At 41.0% G+C, this 18,440-nt stretch overlaps 1 protein-coding gene across 1 annotated transcript in view; it reads right to left on the minus strand.

Moving 5' to 3' along the window:
• The window catches only part of Plcxd2 (phosphatidylinositol specific phospholipase C X domain containing 2), a 43,530-nt gene extending 25,745 nt beyond the window's left edge, over window positions 1–17,785 (minus strand). The window contains exon 1 of the mRNA XM_004624705.2: window positions 17,356–17,785. Coding sequence (XP_004624762.1) covers window positions 17,356–17,518 — 163 coding nt within the window. The 5' untranslated portion in view covers window positions 17,519–17,785. The remainder of the gene's footprint in view (window positions 1–17,355) is intronic.
• Window positions 17,786–18,440: the final 655 nt, after the last annotated feature.

Below are 18,440 nucleotides of genomic sequence, written 5' to 3' on the forward strand. Positions count from 1 at the left end.
AAAAAAATTAAAATTGAGTGATGAATTGAGTGATGAAAACAATTCAGCAATTGTTTTCTTCCTCTGTTTTTATTGATCTTTACTATGACTAGCTTCTCAATAAATAAAGCTTTCTGGAAGAAGTGGTTCAATGATACAAACAGGACCTATTTTTCAAATATATTTTCTTTCCTAATAGAAGCTTTTTCTGATTGTCACATCCTTAGCACTAGAGTTCAGGTGTTATTTCTGAAGGAGTTTCCATCTAGGAAGCCAATGGCTCCATACTACTTCCATTTCCCTATTTGAAAGAAATATTTTAGAGGCATCACAGATTTGGTGCGTATTTCTTTTAAAATTACCTCTCCTTTCCCATGCTCCTAGCACTCATGAAAACCTTTTCATCCAAGAACTAAAAGGCATTTTGTTTACCTCTCCCCAGTCTGTACTTGAAGCCTATCATTAACTCTCTTATGGTCTCTGGCAGAGGCTCTTGTCTGAAAAAGTTCAATGCATTGAGTGCTCATTACAAAACTTGGGGCTGGGCGTTTTACTTATATCATCTTGTTTGACCTATGCCACCCTTTGGCAGTGCAGTGATAATGTATCTGCATTTCACAGATGAGGAAACCAAGGCTCAGAATGTTTTTGTTTTTTTTTTAAGAATGGTTTTGTACTTAGTTTAGGGGTTCACAGATTGCAAGTGGCTGTCTACGACAGAAGCTCAGGTTTGGCAGACCCATATTCAGATAATCCAGGATGATATTATTGCTTCTAAATCCTTACAAGTTAAACAAGTCAAATGCACTACTCATTTCTTATGACAACATTCCACAGTTTTCTTCAGCGCTAAATGCCTGGCCTTCACCCCAGTGCAGGAATACTGATGGAGCCATGAAAGCAATTTTAAGTTTTGTAAAGACTGGAAGAATTTCTCTATAGGGACACACGAGGGCACTCTTAACCTTCTCTCAGTACAGGCGGCATTTCTTTTGTCATTTCTCTGCTCTAGAACTTGACTCCAGGGCTGGTTCAGCTGTGGATTCCTAGGTGGAGTTCACTTTTCCCCTCTGCTTCTAAACTTAGGAAGGAAGATGAATGAGTTTCAGAATCACTTGAAACAAAACGGATACTTCCACTTACTAACTGCTCATTAAAGGAATTTATGAGCCTATATCTGAAGGACTATTAATCATTGCAAAGAAATATTTCTTTCATACTATAGTTAAATAGAAAATGTGCTTGTAGATTTAACCTATGATATTTGCAAACAAGTAAATCAATCCCCAAGCTGTGGTTGGGTTTATTTCCTCCGGCTCATGTGAGAAGGTCATTATATTGCTGGGGAAAATCTCCCACTTCTGCAGACTCCCAGCTACCACCTTACCTGGCAAAGCCTTCTTGTTGGCCATTTATGTGACGGTTCTTTTGCTCCAAAGGTTGGGGGTTACATTGGTTTCTGGGGGTACTTTTAATGAAATTTACTGTAGGAACTTTGGGGAAAAAGAAACCTACTTATGCTGGCTGGAACTTTTCAAACCACAGATTCATCTGACATATTAAAGAATTCCCAAGATGCAGGGAAACTTCTTAGCTAGATACTCACAAGCACCAGCACAGTCTTTTCCTTCCTGTAAATGAAGGATTAAGCCACGTGCTCTGACAAAGGAATGGAAAAAAGGCAAAGGGGAAATACCATATACAGCACTCTAAATTACATGAAATGATGGGTTTAAAGGGCATTTGTACATTACACTCAGCAGGAAGTGAACAAAAACACTACCCTGGAAGACTGGTGTTCTGAGGAGCGGGCACGCCAGCTAATGCCTTGTGCTGCTCTTTCTGTAAAGAGGCAAAAAGATTTTTCCTCTGTTGGAGGCTTGCTGGGTGATTACTACACAGACCACTTAAACCACTGGGCTGTTTTTGCTCTGAGTCAATAAAAAGCTTCTAAAATGTCTGGTCTTGAAAAAAAGCAACTTGTTCAGCTGGAACAGGTCAGCAGGCAGGGCTTCAAACATAACCATCCTTGTGGGTGCTTAGCATTGGCGTCCTGGAGTGGAAACAGCCTTGGCTGAAAAGAAACCTGCCCTTTATTATAACCAGCAAAAGGAACTGAAGTTACAGACCCACACTGGCTCAGGCTCCCACTCTACAAATGTTTTCATTTAAATGGTTTTGGAAGACCTAGTTTTCACAGTTCTAGTCTTGTTATCAGTATTGTTTTACAATCTGTTTAACTGCTTCATTTTTTTAATCTGTAAAATGGGAATAAACAAATACCTGCATCAATGGATTGTTGTAAGGATTAACCAAGTCAAGTACAGTACCGTTGGATGTCTAGTTAGTGCTATATAAGTAGTCTATTATGCTTTTGTTGTTAGACTTATTTGAAAGGCTTGGGGTACCTCTGTAATACAATTCAAGGTTTGATTAACACTAGGCATTATTATTTGTTTTGTGCAAGTTGTAATTTCTCCTTAAGCTAAGCAGAAACATATTCTTTTTTTTTTAAGCTGTGATTTTTTTAATATTAGTATTCATTTAAATTTAAAAAAAAACATTTATTCATTTATCTGATACAGTGTCTCGCTACACAGCTTAGACTCACAGTGATCCTCCTGTCTCAGCTTCCCCAGTGCTGGGATTATAGAAGTGCACCACCATGTGTGGTTTTGGGGCTGGCACTGGGCATGCGGTACCAGGGCTGGAACCTGGGTCCTTGCGCTTGCCAAGCAGGCACGTAGACTGCAGAGCTATCTCCCCAGCCCTGACTAGTATATTTTGTGAGACACAGTGCACACACTCATCGTGCAGAATGAATACCCATCCATATTGCACCCTGACTCCTATCTTCCTGTCCCCACCCATCCCCACCCTAGAACCCCTTCCCATCTTCACAGTCTATCTCTGGTCAGAAACATCTGCTCTTTATGTTTTAATCTTCTCTCTCGTTCTTTCCCCCTACTCCCTCTACTTTTTCAATAAAGTTGGTTATTGTGAGTCAAGACACAATTTATGACAAAACACAGTTGTATGTGGTAGAGACGAGGAAACAGTCCTGCGGGTATAATGTGTCCCAATCCTGTTACATGGAGGTATGCAGAGAAGCCCTTCCTGTGGTGTTTCTCCTCAGATAAACCGTAAATGACAGATCAAAGTAGAGGTGAGTACTGCAAGGGAGGGTGCTATGGCCGAGAATAAGGCACTTCAGAGATGGGTTATAACAGGAATAGTGTATTTCCTCTTAGGGTTGTCTTCAGGTGCCTTTGGCTCTGTATAGGTCATAAAACAACAATTTGTCAGCACAATGTTGAAAATATCTTTAAACTGGCTTAGGTCTGTCTCACCAGATTTTTTCCCCACTTTTTCACCTGTGAGTTCTATAGTTAGCCATAGCAGCTGTTCCCTAAAGTCCCTGTTTTCCCACCTGAATTTGCTGATTCAGAAATATACTTCCTTCCTCTGCCAAAACTCACCCCCATCTCTCTCATCCCAGATTGAAGGTGTCCTCTTCTACCTAGCTAGTCCTTAACCTGCACATGGAAGTAACCGCTCCCACTTCCAGTCCCAACACAGTGGCTTGCTCTTCTGGGCCTTATCGGGACTCTTGTATCTCTGAAAATTTTTTCTTATAGTACCTACTATGATTACATATACTAAATAATCAAAGATATTAGTTAACATTGATGGTTATAGGCAAATCATTGTTTGGTATTAGGCCATATTCTAATTGCACTGTATATATAATTTTGTTTTTAAAACAACTCTGATGTGTCACAAAGAATTTAACTTTACCTGAAAGAGAAGTCTAGTCATTGCCCTTGGCTCCTGAGAGGAAATCTCTCAGGCCCTTGGAATGTACTGCCAGAAGAGTATTTATTTTTGTTTGCCTGGAGCTCAGTGGCCACACAAGAAAGGCTATGGATGTGATAGTGGTAATAGTGACTTCTTAACCTCTGTAAGGGTCAGATACTGCAGTCAGCCATGCAGAGGCCCAATAAAACCTGGATACTAACACTCTGGTAAGCTCGCCTAGCTAGCAACACTTTGTGTGTATTATCACCTGTAAACTCCAAGAAAGTACAACAACACTGTCCAGGACTCCACAAGGCGAGGCCAAGCGCAAGGTCCGCAACCAGAACCCTCCTGGGCTTTGTGCTGTGCACATGCTCCCATAACTGTTCATAGAAATCTGTTGATTCCTCTCATGCTAATCAAAAGAAGCTCTAAGTATACAACTTTTGGTTCTATAAGTTCTATGAGTCTTTGCAAATTATCAAGTACAAGGGTGACCTTGAAGATCCTGCAACTTGCAATCAGCATCAGAGTGAAAGTGGCCTTGTTGATGGTGCTTCCTCTGACTTTGTTCTTGTGAAATGGATACTGCAGGTTTCTCCATTTTACAGATGAAAACACTAAGAGACAGAGCAGTTAAACTTTCTACTGATGGTAACAGCCTTAGTAAGCAAACTTGATCTTATATTTAGAGTCTGCCCTCAGAAAGCCTTTTGGATTCTGCTTTCTATGCAAATAAATCTTAAGACAGACACAATGTGTGCATGTATTCAATTATCACATTGCATCCTATAAATATATACAATTATGATGTGTCAATTAAACTAGCAAAAATTTAGATAGGGTAAGATACTAAGAACAGATGTAATACTGAACATGTGTTAAGTGCTGAAGATGTTTAGGGATGTTTTTATAGAAACATGTATTATGATTTTGGTATTTAATCTCTACAAATTGTATGATAAATCTGAACTGAACAAATCATAATTTTGCATGTTAAAATATTTCTTTGGCCTGACAATATAGTAATTTAGAAGTTATATGTAGTATTTGATTAACAAAAAAAAAAAAGGAAGTTATGGGCCAGCCAGATAGCTCAGTGGACTAAAGTGCCTGTTTAGGCAGAGTGTTGCTGCCGGGATTTGATCCTTGGTGTGCCATGGATCCCTGCCCCTAGGGCTCACTGAGACGGCAATTAAGACAGCGTGGTGGCATGCACCTGTAATCCCAGCATGTGGGAGGCTGACAACAGGAGAATTACTATGAGTTCGATCTATGTAGTAAGACACTGTAGATCTTGTACTAAATACATAAAAAAGTTATATGTGAGAACTGGACCTTATAATGAGTGAATACAACAAAAAGTTCATTTAAAAAACAAAAAAGAGCTGATGTGGTGATGGATGCCTGTGATGCCAGCACTCTAGGAGGCTGAGGCAGGAGGGCTTCAAGATGGAGCCCATTCTAGGCTATTCAGCTACTTAGCAAGACCCTGTCTCAAAAATAAAACAAAACAAAACAAAACAAATGACAACAACAAAAAACCCAGAGAGGCTTTATTTCTTCAAGAACTATCTTACTGTCCTTGGCCTTTCCATTGGAATAACTTGTATGTGACACAGTTCAAAACCATGAAGTCCATGAATCACCTGACTCAAATTCAACTGAGTCAGAATCACCCAGTCACTAGGTATTTCCCTCCACAATTCCACGGCATTTCATACATTCCTGATGAACTTAGAACAGTGGGTGGTAATTATGCCCATATCTGTCTCTGCCACCTGACTGTAAGCTTTTGAAGGCCACATTATGTCTGATTCATGCCTGTATTCCCACATTTTGTACACAGCTGGCATGCAGTATCACTGACAATACTCTCAGAAAAGTACAAGCACGAGTACCAGAGTAAAGCGATACTTGGAGAGTTGCCTCCAGCTGGCAAGCCTAGATCTCCTGATCCTTCTTCTTTACCCAGGTAGAGCTTACTCTCTCCACTCTTTTACCCCAAAACCTGCTCACCCCTAGATCCATTTCTCTCTACCTGTCCTAGATTAGTTATCTGGGTCAATGAGGAAAAATGCATCAGAAAACAAAAAGGACAAAAATAAAGCATCATGGATGAGCAGGAGGAGCTATTATAAAATACTGCACTGAAAAAATTGTAAAAGTCCCAGAGTAGATGTCAGGAAATTTGTAACTGTGTGAATTATTTTCTTTTGTTTTCTCCTAGGGCCTTTTACCTCACCTGTCTGTATTAGGCCTGTGGGAAAAATACAGCATTTGACTTCATATTAATTGCAGAAAGGCATGGGCATTTTTAGAATATTCAAAATTAGCCAACATTGAATCCAAGATTCAGGGTCAGGGGAACCATTCAGTAGTCTCCCAAACCAAAAAGAGCATTTTAAACCTTCTTGCCAACACTAAGGGACAGTCTCACCTGTCTGCTCAATTATCTTCCATGAGGCATGTGGGAGAGTGTTAATAATAACCACCAAGCTGCCAGCAAGATCTGAGACAGCCATGTGGCCAATTTAAATTTTAATCAGTTGCCTATTGAATTCCTAATTATTCACAAAGCTACAGAGCAATGTATAAGGTAGGACACCTGGAAGCAGCACATGTCAACCAGCTTTACTCTTCATGTTTGGTGAAGGCCAAGGACATCCTGATCTCTGAGGACAGAACCTGATTTGGGGTCCTTGGCTGTTCCTGGCTGGCTGGATGGGTGAGACCTGGAGCAAATGTGGGCCTATTGATGTGCTGACCAGGCCTACCATTTTTTCAAATGAAATATTTACATGTAAATGCAAGCACTTCTTTGGTTAAAATGTTCTAGCAGTCCACACTCCTGCCTGGGGTGTCCTGAGATGCAGAGAAGTTACTGATCTCCCAGGACTTTGCAGGACAAAGCGCTCTCCACTACAGAGCCTAGACCTTCTCCAAGTCAGTCCCCATCCTGTGATTCATATGCGTCAGCAGGTTTCCAGGCCTACATATGGAAGATATTTAAAGCCTTTTATATACAGGCAAGTCTCTATTCTTTTTCAGAAGACTTTTCTTCAAGTATTCAGTAGATTCAAATTGAAATCCAAATAAAATATTGTATAGATTAAAAAGAATCTATCAATTATTTGCAAATAAAAGTTCTTCCTCTACTCTGCTAATGCACATCCTGCCCTGTGTTCCAACAGATACATCACCTTTTGTGAAGTAACCCCTTGCACAGGATCTGGGTCACTCCTCAGAGCCTTGGCTGACATAAACTTATTTTCTTTTTTGTCTCAGCTTTTCTATTTTTTGTACATGTTTGCAGTACATAATGATTACCTTCCTGTGTGCAGTTGGTCCACATACAGAACACATCTTAGTTCTTTTTCATCCCTTCTCCCTACCCTCCTTGCCTCTCCATCTTTTGATCCCCTTCCATCTGAAAAAGTCCTATCACCCTACTTCTGATTACCAATCTTTTATTTTGCATTTACTTATATTTTGGGTTTTCCATATAGGAGAAATCATGCTATTTTTTTAAAACAAAAGAATGATGCTATGGTTGACGGGAAACCAGAGAAATGTTGAGGGTACAACAGTAAGTTACATTAAATCAACTTAAACATTCTACTATAAAATTCTACTGTTTTTATTCACCATCTTGGTGCAACCCTGGATGCCGTGGGTAAAAAAAATAAAACTTGATGACTGTGGTAGTTAAAAGTTTTTACTTCACAGTTGGCTTGCGGTGTGGTGCACATAGCTAAGCCCACCCCACCACCAAGGTGCTGATGGCTGGGGACACAGTTATACAAGAAATGACAGGACTCATGAAGAATGGGCAGAAGGCTAGACCAGCATGTGGGAGGAACTCAAAATGTGAAGCATACTTGAAATCTAAAAAAAGTATTAAGAAAAAGTTACCAGCTTTAGACTCTAACCATCTGATATTGGATATAATAGCTAGGGTGACGGTAGCAGTTGGGCAAATTATAGAATGGAATATTTAACTCCAGAAATCATCTCTCCCCAAGCCCTTCTCCAATTTCTGAAATGTCCCACTTCTTCTCCAGTACCAGGATTTCTGAGAATGCTGCCTTGTCCCATTTACCCACATCCATTGCACCTCCCTTTCACCATTGCCCAATTCCTGGCTAAGTCCTGTTGTTAGGAAACTCTTAAGTATCTCTGGAGTCTATCTCTTTTCTTCTGTCCATGCTACTTGTCTCCTTCTCAGGCTAGATCACCTTCTTGGGCGAAAGACTTCGGTCACAGGTGTTCCTGGATTTTTCTCATTTTGTGTTGCAGTCAGTGTGGTCTTTAAAAAAACACGAGGTTCACTTTATCATTCACTTGCTTAAACCCTTTTACGCTCCTGTGAAGTTAAAGTTAAATCTCTTATTACCCTGCAGCTCTTCTAAACTGTGCACAACTGTAATGAGCTACTTTTGTTCGTTAATGGGCCATTATCTATCTGCAAGCTTTTCACCTACTTTGTTCCTCCTCAGAGAGCACTATTATCTTGTCCTCATATCCCAAGGGATAGCTCCTATGTATTCATGGAGCTTGATTTATTAGTACTTCTTCCAGATTTCTCTGGACAGCAGTTAAGATGTCCCAGCCATATGCTTTGTTCAGTTGTAACCCATTTCTCCCTTGTTATCTCACATAGCATCTTATATTATTTTATAACAGGTTGATTAAATGCCCATTTCTCTAAGTAGACAGTAAACTCTAAAGGCAGAGAGCACACTGAATCACCAATGCCTGCCAGTCAGCTAAGCATACAGAAAGTAATAAACACACACACACACACACACACACACACACACACACACATCCCCAAGATGAAGGAAGCAATAAGCTTGATTTTTTGTTCCTTGTGATCTGTAATAACTGGTGGGTCATTTTGTTTCATTTCATTCTTATGCAGTCATTTTTATGGGTTTTCAGCCATCCCGGACCAGGTCTTCCAGTGGCTGCTTTTTGCCTTCAGGATTTCATGCAATTTAGATATGACAGATTAGGTTCATTAGGATCTGGTTTCTGTCTGCTTTTCCAGCCTAACTCCAATCTTTTCTTTAAGATTTTCTGATCACACAAGACTGCCTGGGTGTCTTCAAGGTCACACTAACCTTGCACTCCTCGGTCCTTCTGTACTCTGACATTCATCCTTTCCCCTGTAACACTGGCTGTCTTCTTCATGTCTGACCCAAAAGGTCACCTCATCTTGGACACTCAATCTATTATGTTTTCCTCCTACTACCAGTAATGGAATTTGGGTATTGATTTCCTGAGTGTTACACTGATACTCCTTGTTTAACAACCTACCTGTTTAACAGCTGTTCGTACATATGACCCATTGCTTGGATTTATGACTTACTTTTTTTTCTTGTACAGTTCTGTCTATCTTATTTATATGGCCTCAATGTCATTTTTATACAGTATATTTTCTTTACATAGTACTGTAAATTTTGCTGGTGATATAGTAAAGTACTATCCTTTTATGTTGTTATATATTACTGTACTGCATGTAAGAGACAACTAAAAACAAAGCCATCAAGCTGGAGTTTCCTTTGACCATTTCTTTGCTCTGAATATTGAAATGCACATGCTATATACAACTCCTCACTGAGTGATTGACTCCTTTAATGATCCAGTCACAAGAATGTAACTGTTGTTAAATGAGGAATGTCTATAGTATCTCATACCTGATTCTTCATTATACTTGAAATTTTGCATTCTTTTAAGATCATAATATCATAAATAGCAAGAAGAATTTTCTTCAGCTCTGTAACCACCTTATCTGACACAATAGCTAACACAAAAGGGCATTCAATAAATATCCTTAGAATTAATAATTTTCCTTTAAAAGAATACTATTTTTCTATAGTCAATGAGGATCAGAAAACACAAGAGGAACAAACAAGCACTGAGGCTTTTTCTTTAGCTAAATTAGCACAATATGTTCATCTAATCCTCATGAGGGTCCCATCGGGGTATTTCCTGACAGGATCTGAGCTCAAACTAGGAAAGGATGGATATGAACAGTTTTCACCCTTTATTTCTCTCTTTTTGCATCTAGTTTTTACTGCTCTTTAAGAATATTACTTTCAATAAATAAACCTTCAAGTCATATATGTTCATTAAATATTTATCTCAGTCTAGTTCCACAATTACTACAGATTTGCTGTACTCTAAGTCATTTGTTTTATGGGGCACAAATGGTTTCCATCTTCTTTCTTTTGAGATAGATCAGTAAAGAAAAAAATATTGATATGATAATCTCCAAGTAGAAATAATATTTTCTACCTGACAGCTCCAGAATAACTTAAAAAAAATTAAAACCATGCTATTGTCTTAGAAAACCTAGACAAAGCAGTACACAAAATTATGTCCATGCCTCACAGACAATGCAGGCTAGATGTCTCCTTTGGAGCAATACAGATCTCTACAGTCCAATCCATTTTCTTTTGGAGTTACCCAGAGATCTGCAAATGCAATCTTGCTGTACACTGCCTGATCCTTACGAATGTTTGGCAATACAATCCAGTTATATGGATGTTCAATGACACAGTGAAAAGGTAGCAAGATTTCTACTTAACCATGTGCTTAAGTATTAAAATAGATTTAATCACAGATCTCCTCCACCTAAATTTGTTTTTTGATATGTGTTCAAATTCATTTCACTGCCCCCCTCAAAAAAATGGGGCCGGCAAGATAGCTCAGCAGTCTAACGTGCCTGCTTAGGCAAGCTTAGGCAGGCGCAGGGGACTGAGGTTCAATCCCCAGCATCATATGCCATGCCAGCCCTGCCCTTAAGGCGGGCTCAGCTGCCCCCCTCAAAAATTCATTTCATACACACAAAAACACATCCACCTATTACAAAGTCTATAAATAATTCTTCTTCTGCAGGCCTGTTTAAAACTCTAATTGGGGTTAGCATTTGCAAAGTAGTTCTTGATTTTCACAGAGGTGAAGTTATCAGATGCTGAAATATCTCACTGCTATTACCTTCTGTGTGCCTGAGCTCATTAGCTCCCAGTGCCTGGACAGTGGTGCGGAAGCAACCTGGCACACTGAGTGGAGGTCAGGTCAGACCGTGTGCGAGGACCAAATATCTTGCTTCAGGAGTGTGTCTAAGAGAGGAGCATGTAGGTGAAAGCAGCATGCTGTAGGATCGAAACTGTCAGTGGGATGGTGGGAGATTTATAAAGGTTAAACAGTAACTTTAGAATTGGGGCATTGTGGGGGTGAGGCTAAGGTCACAGCTAAATGTGTGCATGTGTGTGTTAGGGTGGGTGTTACATGGGTGTTTTTGTGTGGGTGGATGGATGTGTTTGAAGAGATGGTGAAGCTTCAGTAACAGGTGAGGGTAGGAGTGGTCAATAACATTTTTATACAAAAGTATTCTGCAGTATTCTCTCCCTAGAAGTGGAAACAAAATGACTGACTGGAAGGGCAACTGATGGGAAAATAAGAAGAGAAGCCGGATGAACAATATGTTCCTGTCATGTTGGAGAGCTGTATTTTTCCAAAAGGCTTTTGATGTCTGCATACAATAAAGTCTGACAGAGGAATCGGGATGAACAGTCAGGACAAAGTAAATGACTAAACATTTTCTGTACTTCTTGATCAGCCCTGCTCACAAGGAACTTAAGATTCCCTCAGTATTCACATAGAGGCTAACCTCCCAGGAATCCTCCCCTGAACTCCAAAGTCCCTTGAGGGGGTGGCCTGTCAAGTAGCTTAACCTGATCAGATAGAGAAAGCTGGGTCACATGGCTTAACTGGATAGTCATCTCCTTAATGGGGTTGTAAATTATCTGAGGGTATGGATGGCATCTTATTCCTCTGTTTTGTTATCCAGGCTAGGAATTGGCTTTCAACAAATGAACGTGACTGATTACTAAAAAGACACAAAATAATTATATGGTATTGTGTACCAGAAATCAAATTACATGAAATAATTTAGTGCTTACACTAAGCAAATAAGGTGGTGAAATTACCATCTCTCTTTTAGTGAGGGCACTAAGACACAAAGAAGTTAAATAACTTGCCCAAAATCACACTGCTTGTGAGGAAAAAGTGAAACACAAGTCCAGGTAGTTGGGTTCTACATTCCTACATGTAATTACTCTAACGTCTTGCTTCCTATAAGTATCTGTGATTTCTGAATTCCTGGTGGCACCTGTGTGATTTTGAGGGGAGATGCTAGGGAATTTCTTGGCGTTTTTAGAAAGAAATCTACTGTGGGAATACCAAAGTTTTAGTTTCTTTTTATTCTTCACCATGAGCACCCAGAGAAAAAATTAGAAACAAAATAAAAATAAACTAATTCACTTAGGAAACCATTTTGATCACCTATAATGTTTCTTCCTGGAATCAGCCCTGGTAGTCAGCTTTGGCCTTGGTTCTTCACAGCCTTAAGTCCTACAAAACAAAGGATTTGTTCTAGGGCCAAGTCATAGTTCCTGCTATCCTCAAAATAGATCTAACCAAAGGTTCTTGTTGCATAGTTTATTTGGCACCATTAGTGGGTGTCCCAAATCTCCCATATCAGGAGTTGAGTCACAGTTCCTTCACTTTGCTCTTCTATGGATTTTATCTCTATGTCATTCACATGAGTAAGGGAAAGAGCTGGGAAAAAAAAAAAAAAATCACCAAATGGTCATGAGCACAGCTGCAAAGGAAAAAGGCTCCCAGAAAGGTGGGAAAGAAGAGAAGGGGATGGATACGAGCAACCTGAGAAGAAAGAGCCATCTGGGAATCAGAGAGCATCCAGTGGCACCAGGGGAAGGGCTGACCCTAGAAAGGGAAGCAAGATATGGGCCAAGTGAGTGGAAAAAGGTTAAGAGTGGAACAAAAAACAGGAACATGGAGAGAGAGCAGCCAGCAAGAATGATGGTAAGCTCCAAGTCACCAAGGGAAGAACAGAGGCAGAAATAATGTAGATGAAAGAACTGTTCCTAGAAAGCAAGTTATGCCATAGATCTACTGCAACTCTCCTGACCATTTCATCTGCCTCAGGAATTTCATTTCTAAGAGTGTTTGTAATGGGTCTTTATTCCTGGAGCCTCAGGAATAAGATGCAAAACAACAGAGATAGATAGCTTCAGAAGGCTATTTATGAAAAGTGAAACTAACCAATCAGCTTAGCTTCAATTTTAATGAAAAAATGAAAAATTATAGTGCCTGAAAGACATCATTCCAACATTCTTAATCTGCAGTTCAATGCATTATTTCTTCATCAGTCACTAATAACTGAAGTGCTACCTTTTATTAGGATTCAGGATTATAAGAGAAAGTAATATCTTCTACTTGTGAGCCACTTGCAGACCATGGGAAAGGTAGACATTTAAAAACAATGTGATGTGAAGTACGATAAGAGTGACATGGAGGACAGCAGAGGGTGTCCTCCAGCCATTTCCTACAGATGTGCTCATAGTTTAGTTCAAACAGTTCACTTCATCTGGAAAGCCTCTTCCTAACCTTAAACCCCAAGACACAGCTCTTGAAATCTTGTGCTTTTAAAAAATCTAGGTCAAATGCCACTTTCTCCATGAAGTAGTTTCTCATCCTAAAAGCTGAAATGAAAGTTTCCATTTTGCATGCTTCTATAACACATTACTTTTTTTTTCAATTTTTCTGTTTTATTTATTTATTTTTTCCCCATAATTTTATTGAGAAACAAATAGCAATGAGACAGTTTCAAACCAAGTTGGTAGGACAGTTTCAATAATTAACACAATGCATACATTCTTCCTAGTAGTTAATTGCTGTACAAGATGTGGACATGATATCCCATTTACAAACACAAATCTCTCTATTCTTTAAGAGAATGTAACTATATATCTATTCTAACCATTTTGAATACACAGATACAAAATGGACATTCATCTATATCCCCTTTTTTTGTTTATACACATTACTTTTAATCTCTGTTTTAACATTTACCCTAATCTGTTTTTTTTTAAACTACACACACACACACACACACACACACACACCATAAGCTTCTTTAACAACAGGACTGAAGCCTGCTTTATCTTTGGTCTCTCATAGACCTAAACATAGAGGTTTCTTAAGATGCACTAAGGACCCAATTAGGTGAAAATACACTTATATTAACTAGTCTACAGCCCTTTGTGCAATACTAAAATGGATCTTGCTTCATTTAGAGCAATTGTGAATCCTTGTTTACACAGACCAATTATTTATACAGACCAAAAATAATTTCTTGTTTTGAAGAGGCATAAAAATTACTCTTAGACCTAATAGGATCCAATTACCCTTTTTATCTCCTTTTACATCTATACAAAGAACAGGCAATAAAACAAAACTCTTACATGACTGTTAATTCAAAAATTTAATTACATAGGAAGAAAATACACCTACTATCTGAGAAATTCAAATACTTCTTTAGTATTAGAAAGCCAGAGCTAAGCATAGATTTCAAGACCTTGAAGTTCAAGGTTCCTCCCCACAGGCCAAATGTTTCACTTTTAATAAAAGACAAAAAGTGTGACTAAAAATGAAAGAAAAAGTAACAACACTAAAATATGCAAAGAAAAAGAGTCCATTGAAAAGCATTATGCAGAAAATGTTTTCAATAACATTAATGAAATTGTGTGTAGAGTTTAAACTTTTAATTTAAAAATGTGACTTTTTAAAATTCTCAAATCTTTTACCCTTCAGAAATCAAATGATTAGTTTGCTATAAGCATTACTCTGAGGGTCTTCTTCAAGACATTTCAGTATGCTTGGGTGATTAACAGGTGTTCTTAACACTTGCGGAAGTAAACTAATACATCAAGCTTTGTCGAGAGGTGCACATTCACACATGTTCTGTCCCGTCACAATTTAGGCAAATGCAGCAGGTGCGCTCTAGTCTGACATAGTTTTCTCCATCCCAGTTCTGCTAGTATCACCAGAGCCTCTACCTCTTTCCTGACCTTTCCTAGGTCATTGCTGCCTTCCTCTGCTCCTGACAAATATGACCCAGACTTATAGACACCCCAGACTGGGGAGTGTGTACCTGTGCGCGCACATGTGCATCATAGACAGACAGACAGACAGACAGACACACACACACACACACACACACACACACACACACACACACAATAGCTCCAAAGGCTAAATTTGAACTTAAAACCTACTGGGTACCAATTTAAAACAAGAATATACAGATCAATCAATCTGTCTCAGATGTCTAATGAGACAGATCACCCAGATATGATACACCCAGCTTAATCTAATCTTTACATTGATACATAATTACTCAGATAAAGATGACTTCATTCTAAAAATTCTTTCATTCCCTGCAGAATATGGTCTGTGTAATCTGGCTTTCAGCTTGAAATCGCCTTCTCTGCTCTGCACTTCCCAAGGCCCCCTCAAGGGCACAGGGGCAGTGCACAGGTTGTGCAATTACCTAAGGGCTTAAATATTAGCTCTGCCAATTAATATCTATGTGATGTTTTAGAAAACTACTTTACCTTTCTGGACAATAATTTCTTTATTTCTAAAATGACAATATCAATCCCTACTTCATGGATATGAGAACTTGAGGTAATTCCAGTGGGTGCTGCATGGTAGGGTTCAGTAAAGAACAACTATTATGATGAAGGTGACAGTACAGGGCGGGGAGAAGGAAGAGAAGAAGGCATTCTGGGATGGCTTTCTAATTTCCAAATTTCTCAGCAAGTCTTGTCAGGCTGTCAGCCTTTATCTGGGGAGTATAAGGTAGAGTAAAGAGAACTAGTATGGAGGAGTCCATGAATTGTTAGCTCTTAATATGCGATTTTCCTGTCTTGAACTTACATCATACATATACTTACATTCTTTTCACTCCTGGGAAAAGGCTATTTCCCAGTAGTTAATTCAATATCTTTTGAGAAGTCATGGTCATTTTTTTCCTTTTTGCTTTGGAGACTGGACTTCACAGAAAGCGGGGTGGGCTGAGTCTCAACAGTAGCCAATCATAGCATTTCCAGTTACAGCAAAGGTCACTGCAGTATGCCTCCTCTAGTATTCTAGAACTGTCTAGATCACAGAAGAAATGCCCAGCCTCTTTCTAGAGTCATGGAGTCTGAGTGCATAGCCAAACCAACAGCTGAGCTGCTGCTAAGATTTGAGATGTTCTAAGTACAACCATGGAGGAAGCTCCTGCCTACCCCACACATACTCTGAACACTAGGGCCATTTATTGCCTGCCTAAGATGCCATTCTGCTTGCAAACACATACTACCTGTCATATCACTCAACAAAATAACTCCACTGAAGGCCTAAAGGCAAATGACTAATGTTCAAACTGGCTGATGCATCATTTCAGTGATGAGTCCACAGGCATCAATTAAACATGGAAAAGATACTCTGAACAAAGCATGAGCAGATGACATTTCCCGAGGAGCAAGAGTCAATGTATAGTAAAACAGAAATGATCATAAAGAAATTTAGCAGCCCTCTTGCTTAAAAGCTACGAGGGCTCATGAGGACAATGAACTTGGAAGACCTCCAAAAGAAAAGATGAGTGTTTGAATCCTAAATTTGAAGACAGTACAGCAATTTCTCAGGCATAGAAAGAAAAGCTTTGGGTCGCATGAGGTCATCTTTTCAGGCAACAAAAAGGCAGACTGGTCCAGGGAAGGCTTGGGAGTTGTCTGGTAGGCTAGAGGTGAACTTCAATTGTTATGTCTCCAAGTGAGAGGAAGGATTGGCAGAAGTCCATCCTTGGCTCCTTGAGTGCTTTCCAAGTATCAGCATGTAGGACTTTGTTCAGCACACCATGCCAGGCTCAGTGCAGTCTGAACATCCTTCCCTAGAAACTATGGTGTAACAAGCTTTCCAGTGAGAAGCAAAAGTCCTCATTTAACAAAGCCAATGGGAGTAATGTCAAGGAGGAAAACCCTCAACAGAGAGACAATGGCTGGAGAAGCACTTTTTCAAGACTGCAATTCTAGATCAGTCAGGTAGACACCTGTGTGTATACAGAGAAAGCTTCAAACCCCACCACCTCACCACATCTAATGATTGCCAGTGATGTGAACGTGTGTTCTCTATTTCTGGCATTTCCAACAACAAAAATATGTCTTTATGCTCAGCCCTGATTCTGAACCTCTCTAACACTTACCTATTTTTTTTTTTTTTTTCCTTTCTTAGACATGGTCAGGTCAATGAGAAAGGAAGTATTTTTCAATTTTAAATTTTAACTAGATGTAAAATTGTTAATGAGTTTTTATCCATTACCCTTGACCTGTCCTTTATATCTTTAAATGATTAATGTAAATGCACCCTTCATATATGCTAGCCCTAACATGAACAGGGTTGACAGTTTCATAAGGCTATGAAGTAGAAACAAAGCCCCAAACAACAATGCAGTGCTGATGAGTCCCTTTTGCTAAGGACGCTGTGTACGTAAATCTCTTTAAACTGGCTGCTTTGGTGTTAAGTTTCTGGTTTGGAATTAAGAAGGGCCACTGACAACTGTTTTCTCAGCAACAATAGAAAAGCAACCTGACCCACCAAGAGCACTAAAATGGCAGAATTACAACACAGTGCAAACAAGCAGAAATAGAAAAATACCTGGGATTGCCAGATTGGAAAGGGGGACGTTGTGGAGGCGACGGGGGAGCGAGGCCATCCAGTCGGCGTTGCAGACTTCCAGCGCTGTCTTTGTCCCGCTGGGGTTGGGGGAGCAAATGGTCCCCATCCTGAGTTTCCTCCTTGCCTTCCTAAATGCTAGCATCCCTGTCGTGCATAAACTGGCCGGGCTCTGACCGGTGTCACTTACTCAGTGACCATCACCGCTCGGGCTCTCTGGACACTTCAGGGCCACCTCTGTCTGTCGCACCGGTCTTTGCGAACCGCCTTTCTGGCCGGAAGGCGGTCGAGGAGGTGGTGGTTCCCACCCTCTCGACCCGGCCGCTGCTCTACTACTCCCTTAATCTGCTCAGTCCCTCCCCGATAAACTTCTTATTCCCCCAAGAGCTGAGCAGGGTACGCCGGCCTGAAGAGAAATCTCACAGGAAGCCAGCGTGCGCGGGGCAGCCACGCCCGGCGCTACTCACACGACAGGTGCCCGCGCGGCGGCGGACCTGTCCGGGTCCACACGTGCGCGGCGGCGCGCGCCGGCTCCCGGCGACCTGTGCCGCTGAGTCCCGCGCGCGGCTGGCACAGCTGCCGGCTGCCCCGCACTCGTCCGGGCCCCTCGGTTCGGCAGCCCCTACCGGGTGGCTCCCTGAAGCACCGCGCCCCGAAGTGTAGCCGGCGGCACCCGGCTCCTGCGGCCCCGCCCCGCACTGCAGGGCAGATTTGCCGGGCTCCGCGTCCCGTGATTGGCCGCCGGCGGAGCGCGCTCCCATTGGCCGGCCCCTCGGGGCTGCCCCTCTGCCCCGCTCCCACGCCTCCGCTGCTCCCAGGCCCCGCCCCCCGCTCCTCCTGCCTTCCGGGGTGCGGGCGGACGGGCGGCGCGGCGGGCGCGGGCACCAGCGGGCCCCCGGCCGGCCCCCTGAGGGGTCCTTCTGCGGTTGTTTCAGTCAGCACTGAGATGCTCCACGCGGCCACCAAGGTTTCTTTCCCTTACACCGAGTCGCCCGCCCGCGTGCGAATACACACACACACTCGCACACTCACACTCGGTGACAATTACCCAGGAAAGACCACATTTT

This window comes from Octodon degus, unplaced genomic scaffold (assembly GCF_000260255.1).
Source record: "Octodon degus isolate 3935 unplaced genomic scaffold, OctDeg1.0 scaffold00007, whole genome shotgun sequence".
In the NCBI taxonomy this organism is placed as follows: Eukaryota; Metazoa; Chordata; class Mammalia; order Rodentia; family Octodontidae; genus Octodon; species Octodon degus.